This window comes from Simochromis diagramma, unplaced genomic scaffold (assembly GCF_900408965.1).
Source record: "Simochromis diagramma unplaced genomic scaffold, fSimDia1.1 OVJJ01000320.1, whole genome shotgun sequence".
Lineage (NCBI taxonomy): Eukaryota > Metazoa > Chordata > Actinopteri > Cichliformes > Cichlidae > Simochromis > Simochromis diagramma.
In genome coordinates this window covers 12,055,876-12,072,495 of record NW_024386773.1, presented here as the reverse complement: position 1 = coordinate 12,072,495, position 16,620 = coordinate 12,055,876, and the positions used below count along the sequence as shown (strand labels likewise).

At 41.1% G+C, this 16,620-nt stretch overlaps 1 protein-coding gene across 2 annotated transcripts in view; it reads right to left on the bottom strand.

Moving 5' to 3' along the window:
- Nucleotides 1-16,620, bottom strand: part of kif5ab (kinesin family member 5A, b) — a 69,195-nt gene that overhangs the window by 9,807 nt on the left and 42,768 nt on the right. For both annotated transcript variants that reach the window (XM_040008418.1, XM_040008419.1), the window contains exons 14-23: nt 15,323-15,529; nt 11,124-11,270; nt 9,445-9,633; nt 8,679-8,796; nt 5,193-5,257; nt 3,785-3,894; nt 1,932-2,033; nt 1,365-1,425; nt 1,200-1,271; nt 980-1,084 (exon numbers count right to left, since the gene is read on the bottom strand). In XM_040008418.1, coding sequence (XP_039864352.1) covers nt 980-1,084; nt 1,200-1,271; nt 1,365-1,425; nt 1,932-2,033; nt 3,785-3,894; nt 5,193-5,257; nt 8,679-8,796; nt 9,445-9,633; nt 11,124-11,270; nt 15,323-15,529 — 1,176 coding nt within the window. The remainder of the gene's footprint in view (nt 1-979; nt 1,085-1,199; nt 1,272-1,364; nt 1,426-1,931; nt 2,034-3,784; nt 3,895-5,192; nt 5,258-8,678; nt 8,797-9,444; nt 9,634-11,123; nt 11,271-15,322; nt 15,530-16,620) is intronic.

Sequence of the window (16,620 nt, the reverse complement as noted above, 5' to 3'; positions counted from 1 at the left end):
AGATAATGAGCACTATAGCTGAGATTTTTTCACAATGGGCAAAGTTATCTAGCAGCCAAAGCATTGATGTGTTTGGGATATTCACCTGTGGCTTGTTGGCGTTAGTTTGTTTGCTGGCGAGATATTTTAGTGACGATTGCTCAGTTTTTACAGTTGACGGACAGACAGAGATGATTAAATCTGTGCAGCGGCAGAGAAACTTGCAGCTTTGGTGTAGTGGCCACTGCCCATTTGCAAGCATTATCACTTTACTGCTGATTTATGACCATGACTTTCACCTTCCATTCCCACAGTATCAGCAGGTGGTGGATGGGATGGAGTCTCCCAGCAGCCACTTTAGGATTGGTTTTCTGCCTGACAAACTGCTGCACTGCAGCTTTCACCAATCTGCCAGCCTGCAGAACATTCAGCACATCCAACACTTAGTCCACGGAGGTAGTCCATTTAGGAATATTAAAAATATGAGGTGTGTGCGTATGTTTATGACTTTCTGAGAGCAAGGTTGGTTTTCAGAGTTTGTGTGGAAGCCAGAGTGCGGAGAAAAGACAGAGAATGCCTGTTTGCACCTGCATGAGGAGTGTTCAAGTCTTACTGTTTTATACAGTGAGGCGTCCTTTCCCTGGAGACAGAGGGGGGGTTAACAGATCCTGCTGCTCTGTTTTCAAGGAGACTTTCATGTGAACTTGGTGTAGTGAGATGATCGATCGTGCTAGCGTTTCTTTTGCCCACAGGAGAGAAATGACAAACAGTGCACACAGCTCTGTATTTGAATTTGTCTGTGCCTCTTTGTCCGCCGCACATATTCATCGTAGACATTTTTTTGATTTACTGCTGCAACCCTGCAGAGGGGAAATCGGGGCCCCCTGGTCAAAGGGAACCTGGTCATTGGTCTTAATTTTCAAACTAGGTGTGGACAGGTCAAATGTTTCCTGTTTCTGTCACTATAAATTAAAGTTTTGTAGGAGCCGTGTGCTATTACCTGTTTGTGAACCTTTGTAAGCTGGTCCAGGTTGTTTTCAAGAAAGGAAATCTTTTGTTTCTGGGTGATGTATCCGCCAGTATCATCAGGCTCCATCTGTGCACTCTGTCGATTAAAAAAGGAGATGAAATAGAAAATAGAATAGAAAATGTCACCGTAACTCTAGGCAGAACCACCTGTTTCTACGTGTTGAGTAAAAGGGTTTAGTTATGTCTCTTACTTTTCTAACTCGAGTTGTGAGGTCTTGAACAAAAAGCTTGCGGAGGTTGTGCAGGGTGTGGAGCTCACGAGCCTGCAGTGTGAATAAAGGAACAGAGAAAATAGTGCAGTTAAAGCAGTTCGAGAGGACTGAGTCGTTGAATCGTGACAGAATTTATTAACTTACAACAGTTTCCTCCAGGCCTTTCAGATCCTGTTTTGATTGTTCGTGTCGTTCATGGAGGAATCTATAGACAGACAGATAAATGCTCAGACACAGACGCATAGAAGAGTCAAACTGAACTTCTCTTTATCCAAACGATTACCAAATTCTTGCCAGAATAATTCATGAATAGAGAACAAAGGCAGCACATAATGCCTGCCCCACTCATGGGCTGTTATCCATCTGCCATCTGATGCAATATGCTGCAAAGGTCAGAGTAGAAAGAGGCCTATTAGCTGCCAGCTGCCACCTTATTCTGAAAGTCCATAATGGAGATGCAAAGAGAGTCAGACAGGAAGAAAAGGACCAAGAGAGGAGCAGGCTAAGAAAGAGTTAACAGCAGAAGAGTAAGATACTGTAAATAGAATTCAGTCAGAGCTCCCGAGCGTGAGGAAAATAAATAGACAAAAGGAAGACAAATGACAGAGAGAAATGGAAGACGCAAATCAAAAGAGGCAGCTCAGCTCGCCCCCAGGCCTCCATATGGTGAAGTGTTTGAAAGCCGGCCAGGACAGTAAAGCAGCAACTCACGTCAATTCCTCCAGCTGCCGGCTCTTGTGATGCTCTCGGCTTCTGAGACGTTCAAAGTCACTGTGCAGTTGTTCTAGCTCCAGCTGCTGCCTCTGGTTACAACTGAAAAAAGGTGTTAAGTGACTCAGTCGTGACATCTTTTATATATTATCTTTTTATATTACAAAAACACAGGGATGTAGCTATTAGCAACATAAGCACAACTCTTAGGATTTTTGGAGGAATGGAATTAAAAAAATGGAGGTTAGTTTTGTTACTATGGCAGAGAGAACAGCGAGTGAGCTGGAGATTGAAAAGAGTGAGATGCACTGATGAGAAAAAAAAAGAATGAATAAGAAAGGACACATTTGTATTTTCTGATTGCTCCACAGTAGTTCTAAAATAAAAAATAAATACATTTGCAAAATGCTCGGGGAAGATTGGGATGGGATGCTACCTGGTCATTAAGTTTTTATTGACTCCTATTGCCACAAGCTTCATGCTATTATTTTCTCTGAGCCACACACCCACACCCCAAAGATCGATGCCCAACAACTTTTTTTTGTTTAATCATCTCTAGCAAACACTTCCAGTGAGTCACCGGTGATGATCACATGCATACTTTACAAAAATCCCACATAGTATGCCTTTAAGTGTTCTTAGTTGCTTTTAATTGGATTCCTTCTGATTTTATTTAATTAGGGTATCCTTACAAAACCTTTCTGTCACATGAGAAAAGAGCTGTCTGTTCCAGTCCCAGGCATATGGCTCCAGCTCAGTGGTGTGCACAGGAGCAAAAATGATGAAGAAGCACCATTAGTGCATGCAGTGTAATGATTTATTTTTGCCCCTAATTCAAATCATGGCTGTACTGGCCAGACAGGCATTTTGGCAGAGCAGAGGGGCACTTAAGTAGCCCAAGTGTGTAATTAGGTCACAACTAGAGCATTGAAATGCCCCATTAGAGTATGGACACAACATATTTTTCAGTGGCACTTACCAAAAAAAGGGTGCACACCTGTAAACATTTGCATTTGCGTGTGATCCTTGCAATCTGCAATACCATTTAATGTATACCTACTTTTTGACATTCTCTTTAAAGGATCCGGAGGGCATCCCTGCTCCTGTTTTATATGCGTTCCACCTCACCGACATCCATCCTTCCGATCTATTTTAAAGCTGCTTATCCAAATCAGGCTGTGTGAGCAGGATAAGCAGAGCAGCACCAAATGTCTGTTCAAACTGAAATTCTCTGCAGCTGCTCCTTGGGTGTTAACAGATACTCCCAGGCCAGCTGGAAAATGTACTTTAGTCTCTAGAGAGGGTCTGCCCAGTGGTCTCCTCTCAGATGGCCACGCTTGGTGTAGTACATCATCAGAACAAGGTACCTGAAGGGATGGGTTTTCATTTAGGCCAAACCAGGCCAGTGGCTCCTCGCATTGGGGTTGTAGCAACTTGGCTCTGCAGCTTCCTGACCATGTAAACCACCCACACGTTTTCATTTCAGCCAGTCTGAACATTGGGGCTTAGACCGTGTTGAAGGTTTGAGAGATACTGAAAACATGTATTCCCAGTTTGAGCGTTTACAAACCACTTATGAGGGTAAAATTGAATTTCAAATTTGAGCATGCAGCTGTGTTGCTGTGGTACGGTAAGTCGTCTCCCTTAGAAAACATTCATGGCCTATATTTCCGCAGTGCCACGGTCTCAACGACTGAAAGAAATGTTTTTCTATAGCATCCTTGTGATTTTTCTGCTGGAACGATTTGATTCTTTACCTTAAAATACTTTTCTTTTCAAACTCTTACAGTTACAGATTTCCAAAAACTGAGTCTTGGTTTTGAAAAGTAAAGAATTTACGGTGAAGCACTCACTCAGTTAAGTCATCGATGATCTTTTGCTTCTCATTGATCTCGTCTCGCAGGCGGCCCAGTTGTTTGCTGTGCACCTCACGGTGTGACTCCATCTGCTGCTCCAGAGCCCTCTGGGGTATTGGCGACAGAAGGGGGGAAGAGACAGATCGAGTATCGTAACACGGGAGTCAGAGGAGAACAAAGTGACTAAATAACGAGAAGAAAATTACACGCACCGGTGCACATGTGGACATGCCAAACCACACGGGCATTAAACACAAACTTACACACCCCACGGTGTCCATACACTACCACTGACGGGGCTGTGAGACTCGGCTGCTGAAAGTGGAGCGTGACACACACATGAACGCTCACACTCGTGTGCTCTCGATGCTCTCACCGAACACATCCACGAATACAAGCAGATAATGAAAACAACAAACGACGCCAGCTGTTTAAAAGTGTCTGGCAGCTGAAAACTACATCTGTTTACTTTTATTTGGGAATTTGGCATCGCTGGAATTTCATCCTTCATTTCTGTCAAATCTTTTGACCTTGTAAAGATGTGCTGCTTTTTAGGCAAATCTCATTTTGATCAAGTCATTATGAATCTTTGTGGTTTTCAGTCACTTAATAGTTTGACGGCTGAATGTGAGGATACTCTGTGGCTGTCCTGTGGCCATGCTTCCTGTAACCATCTGATATTTGAGACTTCCTGTTTTGCTGTTTGCAGTTAATTGTTCAGGACACATGTAGATAGATTTACATTAAGATACAAGACTAAAACATCATTGGATGTTCCTCTGACTGCTTTTTATTCGTTGTTTTGCATTCCCTCTTTTGCCTAGGCCTTAGTTGTGATTGGTCACTGGTATCTGGACTACAAACTGACCACAAACAAAAAGCAAACAGCTTCCAGTACTAGAAATATTGCCCATTGCCTACAGATTCGTCACATTCATATGCCGATATCTGCTTTTCATATTACCACTCGATGATTGTGAATGATGTAAAATGCTTCTAGGGGCCAGAATGACAATCAATAATCTGTGCAGCCACTACCTAACAAACTATAGCTGTTCCAGAGGGCAGTGAGTTATCATTTCCTTGCCGAGCTTGCTATGATTGCTTCTTTATTCTAAATTAAGGCAATGCGTTGAAAGCTGCAGTGTCTGAATGATTGTACAGACATCGAATTGTCATCTTCTTATCAACACTACCAATAAAAGGGGAAGAAAGCAAATTTCTGAATATATGAAACAATTTCTTTAGTTTATTAAATCATTCCTACAGTCATTTACACACTTGAGTCCAACTACACGTGCAGTCACAGGCAAACACACACCCTGCACACGCACACCTGCAGTTGGCTGAGAGGGTGCGAGAAAAGGTCATTACATCAAGTTGCTCTCACTGTAGTCATGGTTACCTTTATATCACAGGAGTTCTGGGCAGACGTGTGATTCTCCCCCCTGGTCACTTGTGACATGCTCTCTGAAATAAGCACACACACAGAGAAAGAGCGAGAGGATGGCGGTAAGAGGAGCAGATAAAAGCGGCGCGCACAGATGTTGATGATGGTGACCTGACTTTGACAGCGCAGCAGTATCACCACTTCATGTTGACAGCGAAGGCAGCGTGATCTAAGTGATGTCTCGGGTGTGATAATATCTATCTGCAAATGACATCTATTGTGTCATGCAGATCTGATATTGACTCACTGCTGTTCCTGGTGTCTGATGATGAAATTACCGAGCGCTCTACCTCAGACCACACCGTGCGATCAACGTGACCTGCAGCACTTTGTATTAATCTGCTTGTGTTATGGCTTGAGGACCGTCTGACTCGACTGCTGAGCAGGACTAAAATTGATTTCCCTGCCCTTAATTCCACTGGTTATTTAACGCCATTCTGTGAGACTCCATGGGAAGAGTGACTTACACTGCCTTTGGCCTTATTTGGGAATTGCGTCAGTGTACTGTGGGAGTATCTACAGCTGGACCTTGCACGAGTTTCAAATGTAAAATCAATCTATTAGAGCTGGTGTTGTGAAATGTTTGGGAGCTTAAGCTTTTTTGTGTTCTTGTTTTTCTTTTGCTTGACAGGACAGAAAGGCCTCTGGTAGCAACTGAAGCTCTATTAAAGATAGCAACCTGAAGCTACTTCCTCCCATTTCTAGCCCAGAGACACTAAAATGCAGCAACATATTTTCTGTCTTCTCACTATTTACTTTGTCCTGACGTTATTTGGCTTGACTGAGTCAGAGCACTGACATTATATTTAACTCCGGCATTTCACATCAGTAGTGGATTAATCTACTTACTTTGCAGTCAGTCCCGAAATGACAGCGTCACCACGTATCACTTTAACCCCTTTAGGAGATTTGTTAATGAAAAATATGCATTTATTAGAAGAAAACTCTCTTGCATTTACTTCATTTGAGTTTATATTGAGAAAAGACCTGTTTTGCTGACAGTAAAGATTGGCTTCACTCCTGGAAACTTGTGTTTGGCTCTATTTATTGAGTGTAAATCTGTCATTTTTCTGGTCGGACCATATTGAAATTTTCTTCACCAAAGAGTCTGAATGAATACTAAAAGCTTTGCTCCCAGTTTGCTATTTTGCTCTCGTAGGTAAAACATTTTAACTTGAGCCTAGAGCAATCTATTATAAAAAGGACTACCCACATACTACACTTGCCAAATTGAACTAATATTGACTGGCCTCAAATCCTCAACTCCACTGAGTATTTCAGCAACATGTGCTCGTACACTTAGACTCCAAAACTTGTCTAACTGACCAAGTCTCACAATCTTATATCCACCCAAAAAGTCTTTTTGATTTTGTTTTGAGACTGAAATACTAGAAAGAGCACAACGAATAAGATCTTCTTTTGAGAATATATGTCTGTTATTTCTTATTTAGTTTATAAACCCTAAAACTAGTTACTTTCCCTGCATATTAGGCTCATTTATATCACCAAGACACTATTTGAGATGATATTGTATCTTAGACGTCCCAAAAGGTTGATTCTGTTTATCTGGACGTAGCATTTTCAGCGGGAGAAACGTTTCGTTACTCATCCAAGTGACTTCTTCAGTGTCAGCTGACTGCAGGTTTCCCCAACTTTATAAACAGTACAATGATTGAAACTAGCACCACTGAATGAACATTGGGCTGTGAGGTCAGTTCCTCGATCATTAATATGCACATTTTCATGACCATTGATCAACAACCACTGATGAAATCCCATTGATCAATGGTCTTTGATCAATGGGCATGAGTACCATTCACAGAGAGTTGGGGAATGGCTGCGATCACAGCACTGTATCTTAACAGCGTTTTTTAGCTGTGAAATCATTTTACAAGCCCTCCCAGTAACAGTTCACACACTTAGACTTTTGTTGTACAAACCCTAACAGCATGAAGGTGCTGGTATCCTGTGGGTTCTCCCCCCACAGTCCAAAGTTATTCAAGTTAAGTTAATTGCTGATTCTAAATTGATCGTGTTTGTTAGCCCTATGACAGACTATTGGCCAGAGGAAGCATCTTGTTCAGTTGCTCTTGTTTTAAGATCATTTGACGGTGGCTGCTCACTTACCATTTTAGTGCAGACAAAAATACGATGCTGCTGTTTATATTGTCACTTTCATCATCGTCAAAATCTGTGTTTCTCCACTGCATTAGATCATGACCAATCACCAACTCTAATATATTAAACTAAAATGAGTAAAATGCTTACCTATTATGCTGATTTCTTACTCTGTATTGTTTTTTATGCACACAACTGAACATGTTTAAAATAGTCGTTATTATCAACGCTGTATTATCTTAGATCAACCTCTGTCTGAAATAAGGAGTTTGCCTCCTCTCCTCTTATGGCCACGCTCCCTTCAAGTTGACTTTCTTCTGACTGGCTGCCTCTAACAAACAGAAGGTTGGAACCACAGGTGGGTGGTGCTTCTGCGTTCACAGGCAGCAATGTGGTCACAAAATTACCATACCATACCATCATCAGGTGTAACCATCAGTAGAAAAAACAGTTTAAAGCTTGATCCTTTGGCTCACATTTGTAAAAATGCTGACCTTATTATCTGAAATCTGAGAACCTCCAACACCTCAGCGACTTTGAATTTGATAAGCATTTAAAGGAAATTGATGGAGTCACTGTATAGTGCAGCAGAAAACTGAAACAATCTTTCAAATGTGGATAGTGTCAAAATTGGTTTTCCCTCTAGAGCCATGAATTTCAAAAAATCCTGTTAACCACTTGAATTTTCAAAATTTCGAAATGTGCCAATTTGCCCATTATTTCCAACTAAAGAAGCATTTTTTACTACAGAATTTCAACCTCCAGACACATTTCAGAGGTTTTACTTCTGATTTATAATCCAAGTCAAATTCATATCTTAAAAACTCTTTGTTTCAAGTAAAACAAAATAACTCCAATGACACGTATGTTACATGTTCGTGTTCTGTGCTCTGCCCTCTCCTAGTTTAGTTCACAGTAAATGGACTGTAATTTACAAAAAACACCTTTTTACCTACAAGCTGCATACCCATACATCTTTAAACCCAGATGAAGGTATCAGAGGAGACTCTTCATCTCCCCAATACTTCAACATACAAATGCAAATGTCAGCAGATGTGACTGAAACAAACATTATTAACTGTACTACTACACACCACACCAGTCATATCTAATCATTAAAAAAACAACTTCTAAAGTGTACTTCTACATGGTTGAATACGTATGATTGAACGATATGATAATTCAAAAAGGCAAATCAAGTTTATTTGAAAAAAAAAATGTTTGGCTAATGAGCTTTATTTAAAAAAAAGTAATCAGAAAAGAGTAAACGTACCAGTTTAGATACTTGCGCTGCTTCACTAGTGTGGGCTATAACAAATGTACCTTGAGCTTGGAGTTTAGCCAGCTCCGCAGTCAGAGAATCATAGCTGTCCTCCAGCTGTCTCTTCCTCAGCTCCACGTTCTGCATGTACTCTGTTAGAGAGCGAATCTTCACTTCGTGCTGAAAGTCAGAACATCATATGCAAAAAGTTTAGTGACGAGCAAAGACCTCTACCCACGAGGACACTTTACATCAAGGATAAAATGCACTTTTACTCTTTTTGTTCACTGAATATTTATGATCTCTTGTCACCGGGGAGTGTAGTTTAAATACCACAGTTAGCGAAATTTGAACCGTGGCTTCAGGCCACTACATGAACACAGAATATAAAACATGCAATTTTTTGAGAATTATGACCCTGCGCAGACTAAAAATGTCCAAAGCAAAAAGAAAAATCCACCCCACAAAGAGTTGGGTCATGTTAAGATGTTGGGAGTAGCTACACTGTGTTTTAAAGCTTTTCAGCCTTTATTATGACAGGAAAACTGGGAAAAGACATGCAGCAAATGGCTCAGGCTAGATTTGAAACCAGGGCTTTAAGACACATGGGTCACCTGCCCAAGCCAGTGAGCCTTTTGAAGTGTTAATTGATAAGGTTTCAGTATCAGTATCACCAGTATTTCTGTCTAGTACCAGATGAACAAACATTTGTACCCCCATATCATTTTATTTTAGTTCCTACAGTTCATCTAGATTTAATAATTCAGTTCAATTCAATCGATTTGGTAACCAACAACAACACATGTATCCCTCAGTTTGCAATCTTACCTGTGAAATGAGAAGGTGACATGAAGACAGTTCTCTGCCCGTCTCCTCCATCTTGCGGTGACACTCGGTTTGTAGGTTCTCCAGGTGGCGACAGCGCTTCACCATGGACTTCACCTCTGACTTTATCTTATTAATGTAGAGGCGAGCCACTGTGAACTCTTCCTCGATCGCTCCGGTGATCTCCACAGGCTGGAGACGAATGAGTGCGAGGAGACAGTTAAATAAAAAGAAAAAAAATCAGTCTAGTAGATGCTTGATCAGGATTGAGTGGGGACTGTTTAAACACAGCATGGGCGTTAAATCAGTGGAAAGGGAAGCATCTTAGAAACACTCTGGCACTTTGTATGCACAGCCATTAGGTTAATGGTCTCATTTAGCAGATGTAGCAACTCAGAAGCTCCGAAATGAAGTGTGGAGGAAAATGTATACACATCAATCTAAGCACTACAGATGATAGCGGATGTGCATACACGACATTCTGCATATGCGAGTGGTATACTGACTATATCGAATAATGTAAAGCTGTTGATTTAAGTCACGTCTATAAACACAGATATTTATTTTAAATGCTCATTCAGAGCATAAATTTACATGGATGCCAAACCAATCAAGTTAAAGAGAAATGCCTGAAAAATGACACTTTATCAGCAAACAGAAAATATTCATATGCATACACATGCACACGCACACATATATATGTACGTTTTTTTAAATGTAATTGTCTCCTTTTTAGCAGATCTACCAGAGCGCTTTGTCACGGCTTTATGCCAGAAGATGCTTTGCATTTCACTTTGTTGGTATTTACTGTCTCTCTTGCTTTTACTTGCTGTCTTTATTTCCTTCCAGCCATTTGAGATCGTTTGGTCATCCCTCATTAATTTCTCATGTGGTTAATTACTTATGTGCACCGATCAAGCATAACATTCTGACTATCTATCAGAATCAACATTAACTTTTAAAAAAATAAATAGCATTAATGTTTTCAGCAAATTGAGCTCATCTGTTGGACTCGACCACGTGGGTCAGCACCAGGAAGCCTTGGCCGCCCACGACTTGGACCACTTTTGATGGGTACTGACCACTGCAGACCAGAAACATCACACATGAGTTGCAATTTGGGAGACTCTCTGACCCAGTCGTCTAACCATCACAACTTGCTAATATCCTCACAATAGCCCTTTTCCCCCCCTTTAACAAATCATCTCTGAAAGCAAAATGTTCCCTGGTTCCTTAATATATCCCACCCACTAACAGAGATAATCAGTGTTATTCACTTTACCTGTCAGTGGTCACAATGTTCGGGGTATTTTTACTCTGGTTTTTCTCGTTGTTAGCCATCATCAGTCCATCTGTGTTCATCTCCAAAATTTACTGCCAGCGTTTTCTCTCATGTTTCCTGCGGCTGCTTTTTGAGTTGTTTTTCTTTGGACTATGTTGTCCTCAGGCTTTGCGCTTGACTAGACTCCTACAAGTCTAAATAAGCTCAACACTAAACCCTGCTTTTGTTTGTGCTTTCGGGTCTTCTTTTGAATTTCTCTGAATTCCTTTTCTACACTGATACTTAAATTTAGCTGTATATTTTCTTGCTTTGACTTGAGAATCATCATTCTCATTTTACCTACACCACAGTTGTCGCTTTCATCACAAAAATGCACTCTATCCACGTCTGTACCACTCACCAGCTTGATGTCCTTGTTTCCAACGATCGTGCTAAACTCACTCAGGTCCCTCATGAGCCCATTAAGAATCTCAGCAATGCGTTTTCTTTGGTGGCTGCTCACTTCCTGGATACGGGACAGCTCTGCCTCTAAAGCCATGAGATGAGCCTGCGGAGGGCGGAGTCAAGCAGATAAGAGGTGTTAGGGAGAGCCGTTGTGCTAAGGCGAGAAACTCCAGAAGGTGCATGCAAATACGCAAAAAAGACAGAAATTGTGTAGGACAGACTCCGAGAAGTGGTGATTAGATTCCCCGAATCTGCAAACACACATGGCTGCAGGAGCATAACATAGTAGCCACCAAATTATAAATCAATAAACTGCATGAAGAGGAGTGGATGGCATCTGCGCTCAATAACATCTGAGAGAGTACACGGTGGAGTTTACTTTATTATTTTCCATTCTGCACAGCAAGCAGCTTCTAACCAGTGCTGGAGGGCAAATGTGCTGCAGCACAATGAAACCATATAATCTCAGTCAGGTTTGACAACATAACATTAAAGACATTTCTCCTACTCACACATGTGAGACCAAGAGTTGGGTAGTAGACTGAATGACCTATGACCCTAAACAAGATGAAGAAGATGATGATGACAAGAAAGAACAGGTAGAAGAAGAAGGAGATGAAGAAGAGGAAGACTTTCCATAAAGGTGTTGTTCCAACGAAGAAATCTGAAAGCATACCGACTTGTTTATGGGGTTTCATTTTACGAGTGGCTCATCTGTCACCAGTGAAATATTCTACTTGAGCAATTTTTCATGGCACGTTTTATGTTCTTGCTCCCCAGTTCATCAGTCATTTCAAAGCACCATTAGCCACCTTCTTAAATACTCCTTAATCAGCTCTTCCATCTTCATCTCTGTGATTCACTTCAAGCTCTGTTACAGTCTTCCCGGTCACTTCTCATGTCACAATGTCATCTTAAGATAAACTGAAGGTAATAATGAGCTGAAACTGATTCTTTTATAAACAAGTAAAACATGGGATGATGAATAGAGTTGGTTCATTGACGTGATGAATGGGCTTAATCATGTTGATAAGAAATGGGTTTCAATGGCCAGATGGATGAATTATGGTGTTTAAAGTAGCCGATCAATGGCAGTGATGGTGAGCGATGGCACGGACACCTGCAGAAGAAGCGACAAGTTCCCACTAAAAACAAAGATGAAGGCAGCTGCGGGGATGACGGCCATGATGAATGTGCTTCAGTATTCCCAGAGCTTTTCCCATTTCTACTGTAACAACTGGCAAGACCGACGTGCCTAAAAATTCAAGACTGAGAAACATTTCCAAAAGATTTTGATGAGGGGATTTCTTTTCTCATATAGCACCACCTGCATTTACCAGCACTGAAATCTTATTTGTATTTAGTTTCATATCTTGTCAAAGTCTCAGACACTCTCTGTGCAGGATCAGACAGGTCAGAGCAGAGCAGACTGAAGAGGCTATAGAGGCTATTGAGGAGAAATGAGGGCTTCAGGCAGGTTTAGCAGTCTAAATGGTGGTTCTGTTGTCAGATGTTCAATCAGCTTCTGCTCCTGAGATAGACAGGAAAAGACAGAAGGACACGTGCAGCAGACTGAAACACACTGATGAAATATTGAAGAGGATTTAATAAGAAGGTCAAATATGGTCACTTAAATCACTGAATAAGTCAGGAACCGCACAAAGCTCTGACCAGCTCTGCCAGTGGTCTCCTCTTGACTTTTATCTATTATTCACTTTATTTGTGCTGCAGAAGGACAATTAATACAGAGGCTGGGCTTATTTAAATAATGTGCTTTATGTTGCTAAAAGATTTATTCAAAAAGCCTCCTGGAAGTCAGACGCACCATTTTCTTTGAAAGCTCCTCAGCCAGGAGCTTGTTCTGCACGCTCATCTCCTCGACTCATTCTGCTCAACTCTCTGTAACACTTTCTTTCAACTGTGAGGCACACTTCCACATGACACACGTATTGTTGAATATTTAATAGGTAATAAACATCCATCTATATGGTAAGAAATTATTCAAAGCCCTCGATGTAACTGAAAAAACCTGCCTGTAAATTATCACTGTAAGTTTTCTTCTACCAGACAACGTTGTGTGCATCAGGGATATACTGCAACCAGGCTTTGATAGTTACTGCAATACTTTAACAGTTATCCAAATTGTAAATATAATCAGATATATATAGAATAAGGCAGTAAACATTACAAAATTTATGGGAAAATTGCTACTTTGAGTAAGAGTATTTTAAATATTTATATAGTGTCAAATCACAACAATAGTCCCCAGAAGGTGGTTTATATTGTAAAATAAAGACGTACAATGATACAGAGATAACACTCCAACAATCAGATGACTCCACTATGACAAAGCACTTAGCAACAGTGGGAATGGTAAATAGCCTGTATTTGTATAGCGCTTTACACTACATTCAGTCCTCCACACATTGGTGATGGCAGCTACATTGTAGCCACAGCTGCCCTGGGGCGCACTGACAGACACTGGCACCATCGGCCCCTCTGACCACCACCAGTAGGCAATGGGTGAAGTGTCTTGCCCAAGGACACAACAACCGAGAGTGTCGGAGCCGGGGCTCGAACCGGCAACCTTCTGATTACAAGACAAACTGCCAACTCTTGAGCCACGATCGCCCGTGGTTTAAGAGTTGGCACCAGGAAGGAGAAACTTCCTTTTTTACAGAAAGAACCCAGTTGGGGTGAGGAGAGACAGACATTAATAATAACTAAAGATTAAATACAGAGAGGTGTGTAGGCACATAGTGAGTGAAGACAAAGCACTCAGTGCATCATGGGAATCCCCCAGCAGTCTACACCTATTGCAGCGTAACTAAGGGAGGATCCAGGGTCACCTGATCCAGGCCTAACTATATGCTTTAGCAAAAAGGAAAGTTTGAAGCCTAATCTTAAAAGTAGAGATGGAGTCTGTCTCCAACACTCCTGAATCTAAACTGGTAGTTGGTTACAAATCTGAAGGGTCTGCCTCACATTCTACTTTTAAATACTCCTGGAACAACAAGTAAACCAGTCTGAAAGTGAGAGAATCTACTGGTGTGAAATGGTACCATGAGGGTTTTAAGATAAGATGGTGTCTGATTATTCAAGACCTTGTACGAGAGTGTAGTTCAGTTTAACAGGAATCCAATGAAGAGATGCTAATGTGCTACAAATGTTGTTTCTCCTTCTCTGTCTTTAAGTATATTTATTAGCAGTTTAACAGTCAATGTCCCTTCTTCAGCAGGACTGTGTAGGTGTGGTTTGACTCAGAGTCAAAAAATAGCCTACCTATCTGACGGGTTCATAGAAATATGAGACATTATGTGTGGCTGAACCCCACCCACATCCAACCAGTGAGAAGAGAGAAAAAAAACGTAAAAACATAAAGCTCCCATCACACAAAAGCAAAACATTTTCAGACCACGACTACTGAAAACACAGTCACTGGAAGGTCTCGATCCAGAAAGGCTGGATGTCTTTGTTACAAAAAAATCAAAGATAAACTAAACTTTAAAGCGTTGACTGTTTTCTTCAAGTAAACAAGCTTTTCTGTGAAAAATACATTTAATCAAGCAAAGTCAGAGCTGTGCTCTCTGTGGGCAGTCGTAGTGCACGACATTGAACCAGTCAAGAAGCAAAAAAAAGAGAAAGAAAACAAAAGAAATCCCAATACTTCACTTTTTCTTTGTTATCTTCATGGTAAATGGTAAATGGCCTGTGTTTATATAGCGCTTTACTAGTCCCTAAGGACCCCAAAGCGCTTTACATATCCAGTCATCCACCCATTCACACACACATTCACACACACTGGTGATCGCAAGCTACATTGTAGCCACAGCCACCCTGGGGCGCACTGCCGCCATGACCACGGGTGGCACCATTCATCAGAATTTTCTCCTTATCTTCTTTACATGCAGCTTTAATTTTACTTATCTCACTAATTGCATTTTGAACCAGTAGCTCAGCATATTGTAAGATGGAGGCTTAAATGAAGAAATGATTTTATTACAGAGAGTTCCTTTTCTACTTTTTTTTTTGCAGTTTGCTTCCCTGTAAACACACCAAAGCACAACATCTGTCCATGATCTATTTCTTTATTTTAGCCACAGAACTTTGTTGCTAAAAGATTTATTCAAAAAGCCTCCTGGAAGTCAGACCCACCATTTTCTTTGAAAGCTCCTCAGCCAGGAGCTTGTTCTGCATGCTCTTCTCCTCGACTTCTAAGCTTTTCTGGTCATAGTTGACCGCCAGCTCCTCCAGGGCCTGAAGAACCTCTTTTACTTCGGCCTTTGCGGATTCATTCTCGGCCTGCAGCCTGCCGAGCTCCGACTGCACCTTCTCACTGTCACCTCTGGACGATGCGAGAAGCTGAGGGGCACAGACATTCGACTTATTGCAAACTGTAAATAGAGAAAAAACTATTTTAAAAGTGGAACGGTGAAACTTCCCTGCTGAGTGCTCGCTTCATTATTTACAGAGCAGAGCTGCTGGGTCTTAACAGAGTTATCCTGTTTTCTGGCATAAAGAGCTAAATGTCTGCACAAACCCTGTCACACAATATTCAAGCAACTGTACAAAAGAATAATTTAAAGATTGAGAGATGGCTTTTGTGCCACCATGCCGTTTGCTGCACTGCTGCAGCCCACTGTGGGTCATTTCACTGAATGGAAGCCATTAAATGTAGATGTTCTCCGCTTGGAGTGCCGGCATATTTGCACTGCAGCATACGGCTTTTATTTAGATAAATGAATGTAACTTTGCGTTACTATAAACAAACCACGGTTGGGTAGTTAGGACTGTGTCAGTTCAACCCGTAGCAGGACCATTTGGGAAATGATTGAATGAATTAAGTCCTTTTCATCCCAAAGCCTTTTTTAGGTTCTCTTCCTCAACAGTTTAGCCTCTCCTATGAAAACACGCTGCAAATACGTCTCTTAATTGGGTTTTAATGGAGTCTTTTAATTGCTGTTCTTCCTACAAGTACTGATTTACTTACTTGCAGCAGATATTTATGTGATAAAGTGACAATTACAGATCAAATCCCTAGAGAGCATGTTTATTTGTCAGCAGCAGTGTTCAGTCATGTCAGCAAAAAAAACAACAACAACAATCGTTCCCCGTGTAAAAGTTAGGGAGCAATTTCTGAAACGAATACTTAACAAGCTTCAGTCATTCTTCAGTCTTTTCATCGATTCTTTTCTGCGCTGTTCAGCCACTTAATTCTATTCTAGATTAAACCACTGCTAGCATGTAGAACACAGCAACAGTGATGCACTCACAATTAAACAATGACAGTTTAATTTCTTGCTTTTTGGCACCTGAAAGGATTTTTTCTGTCAGTAATCTCACGGGCAGGATAATAAATGTCTCACAGCTGACTTCTATTCACAGTGTAGTTTTCATTTCCACATTCAAAGACACTGCAGCCCACCGTGAGCTGTTTAACCAAACTGATGAAA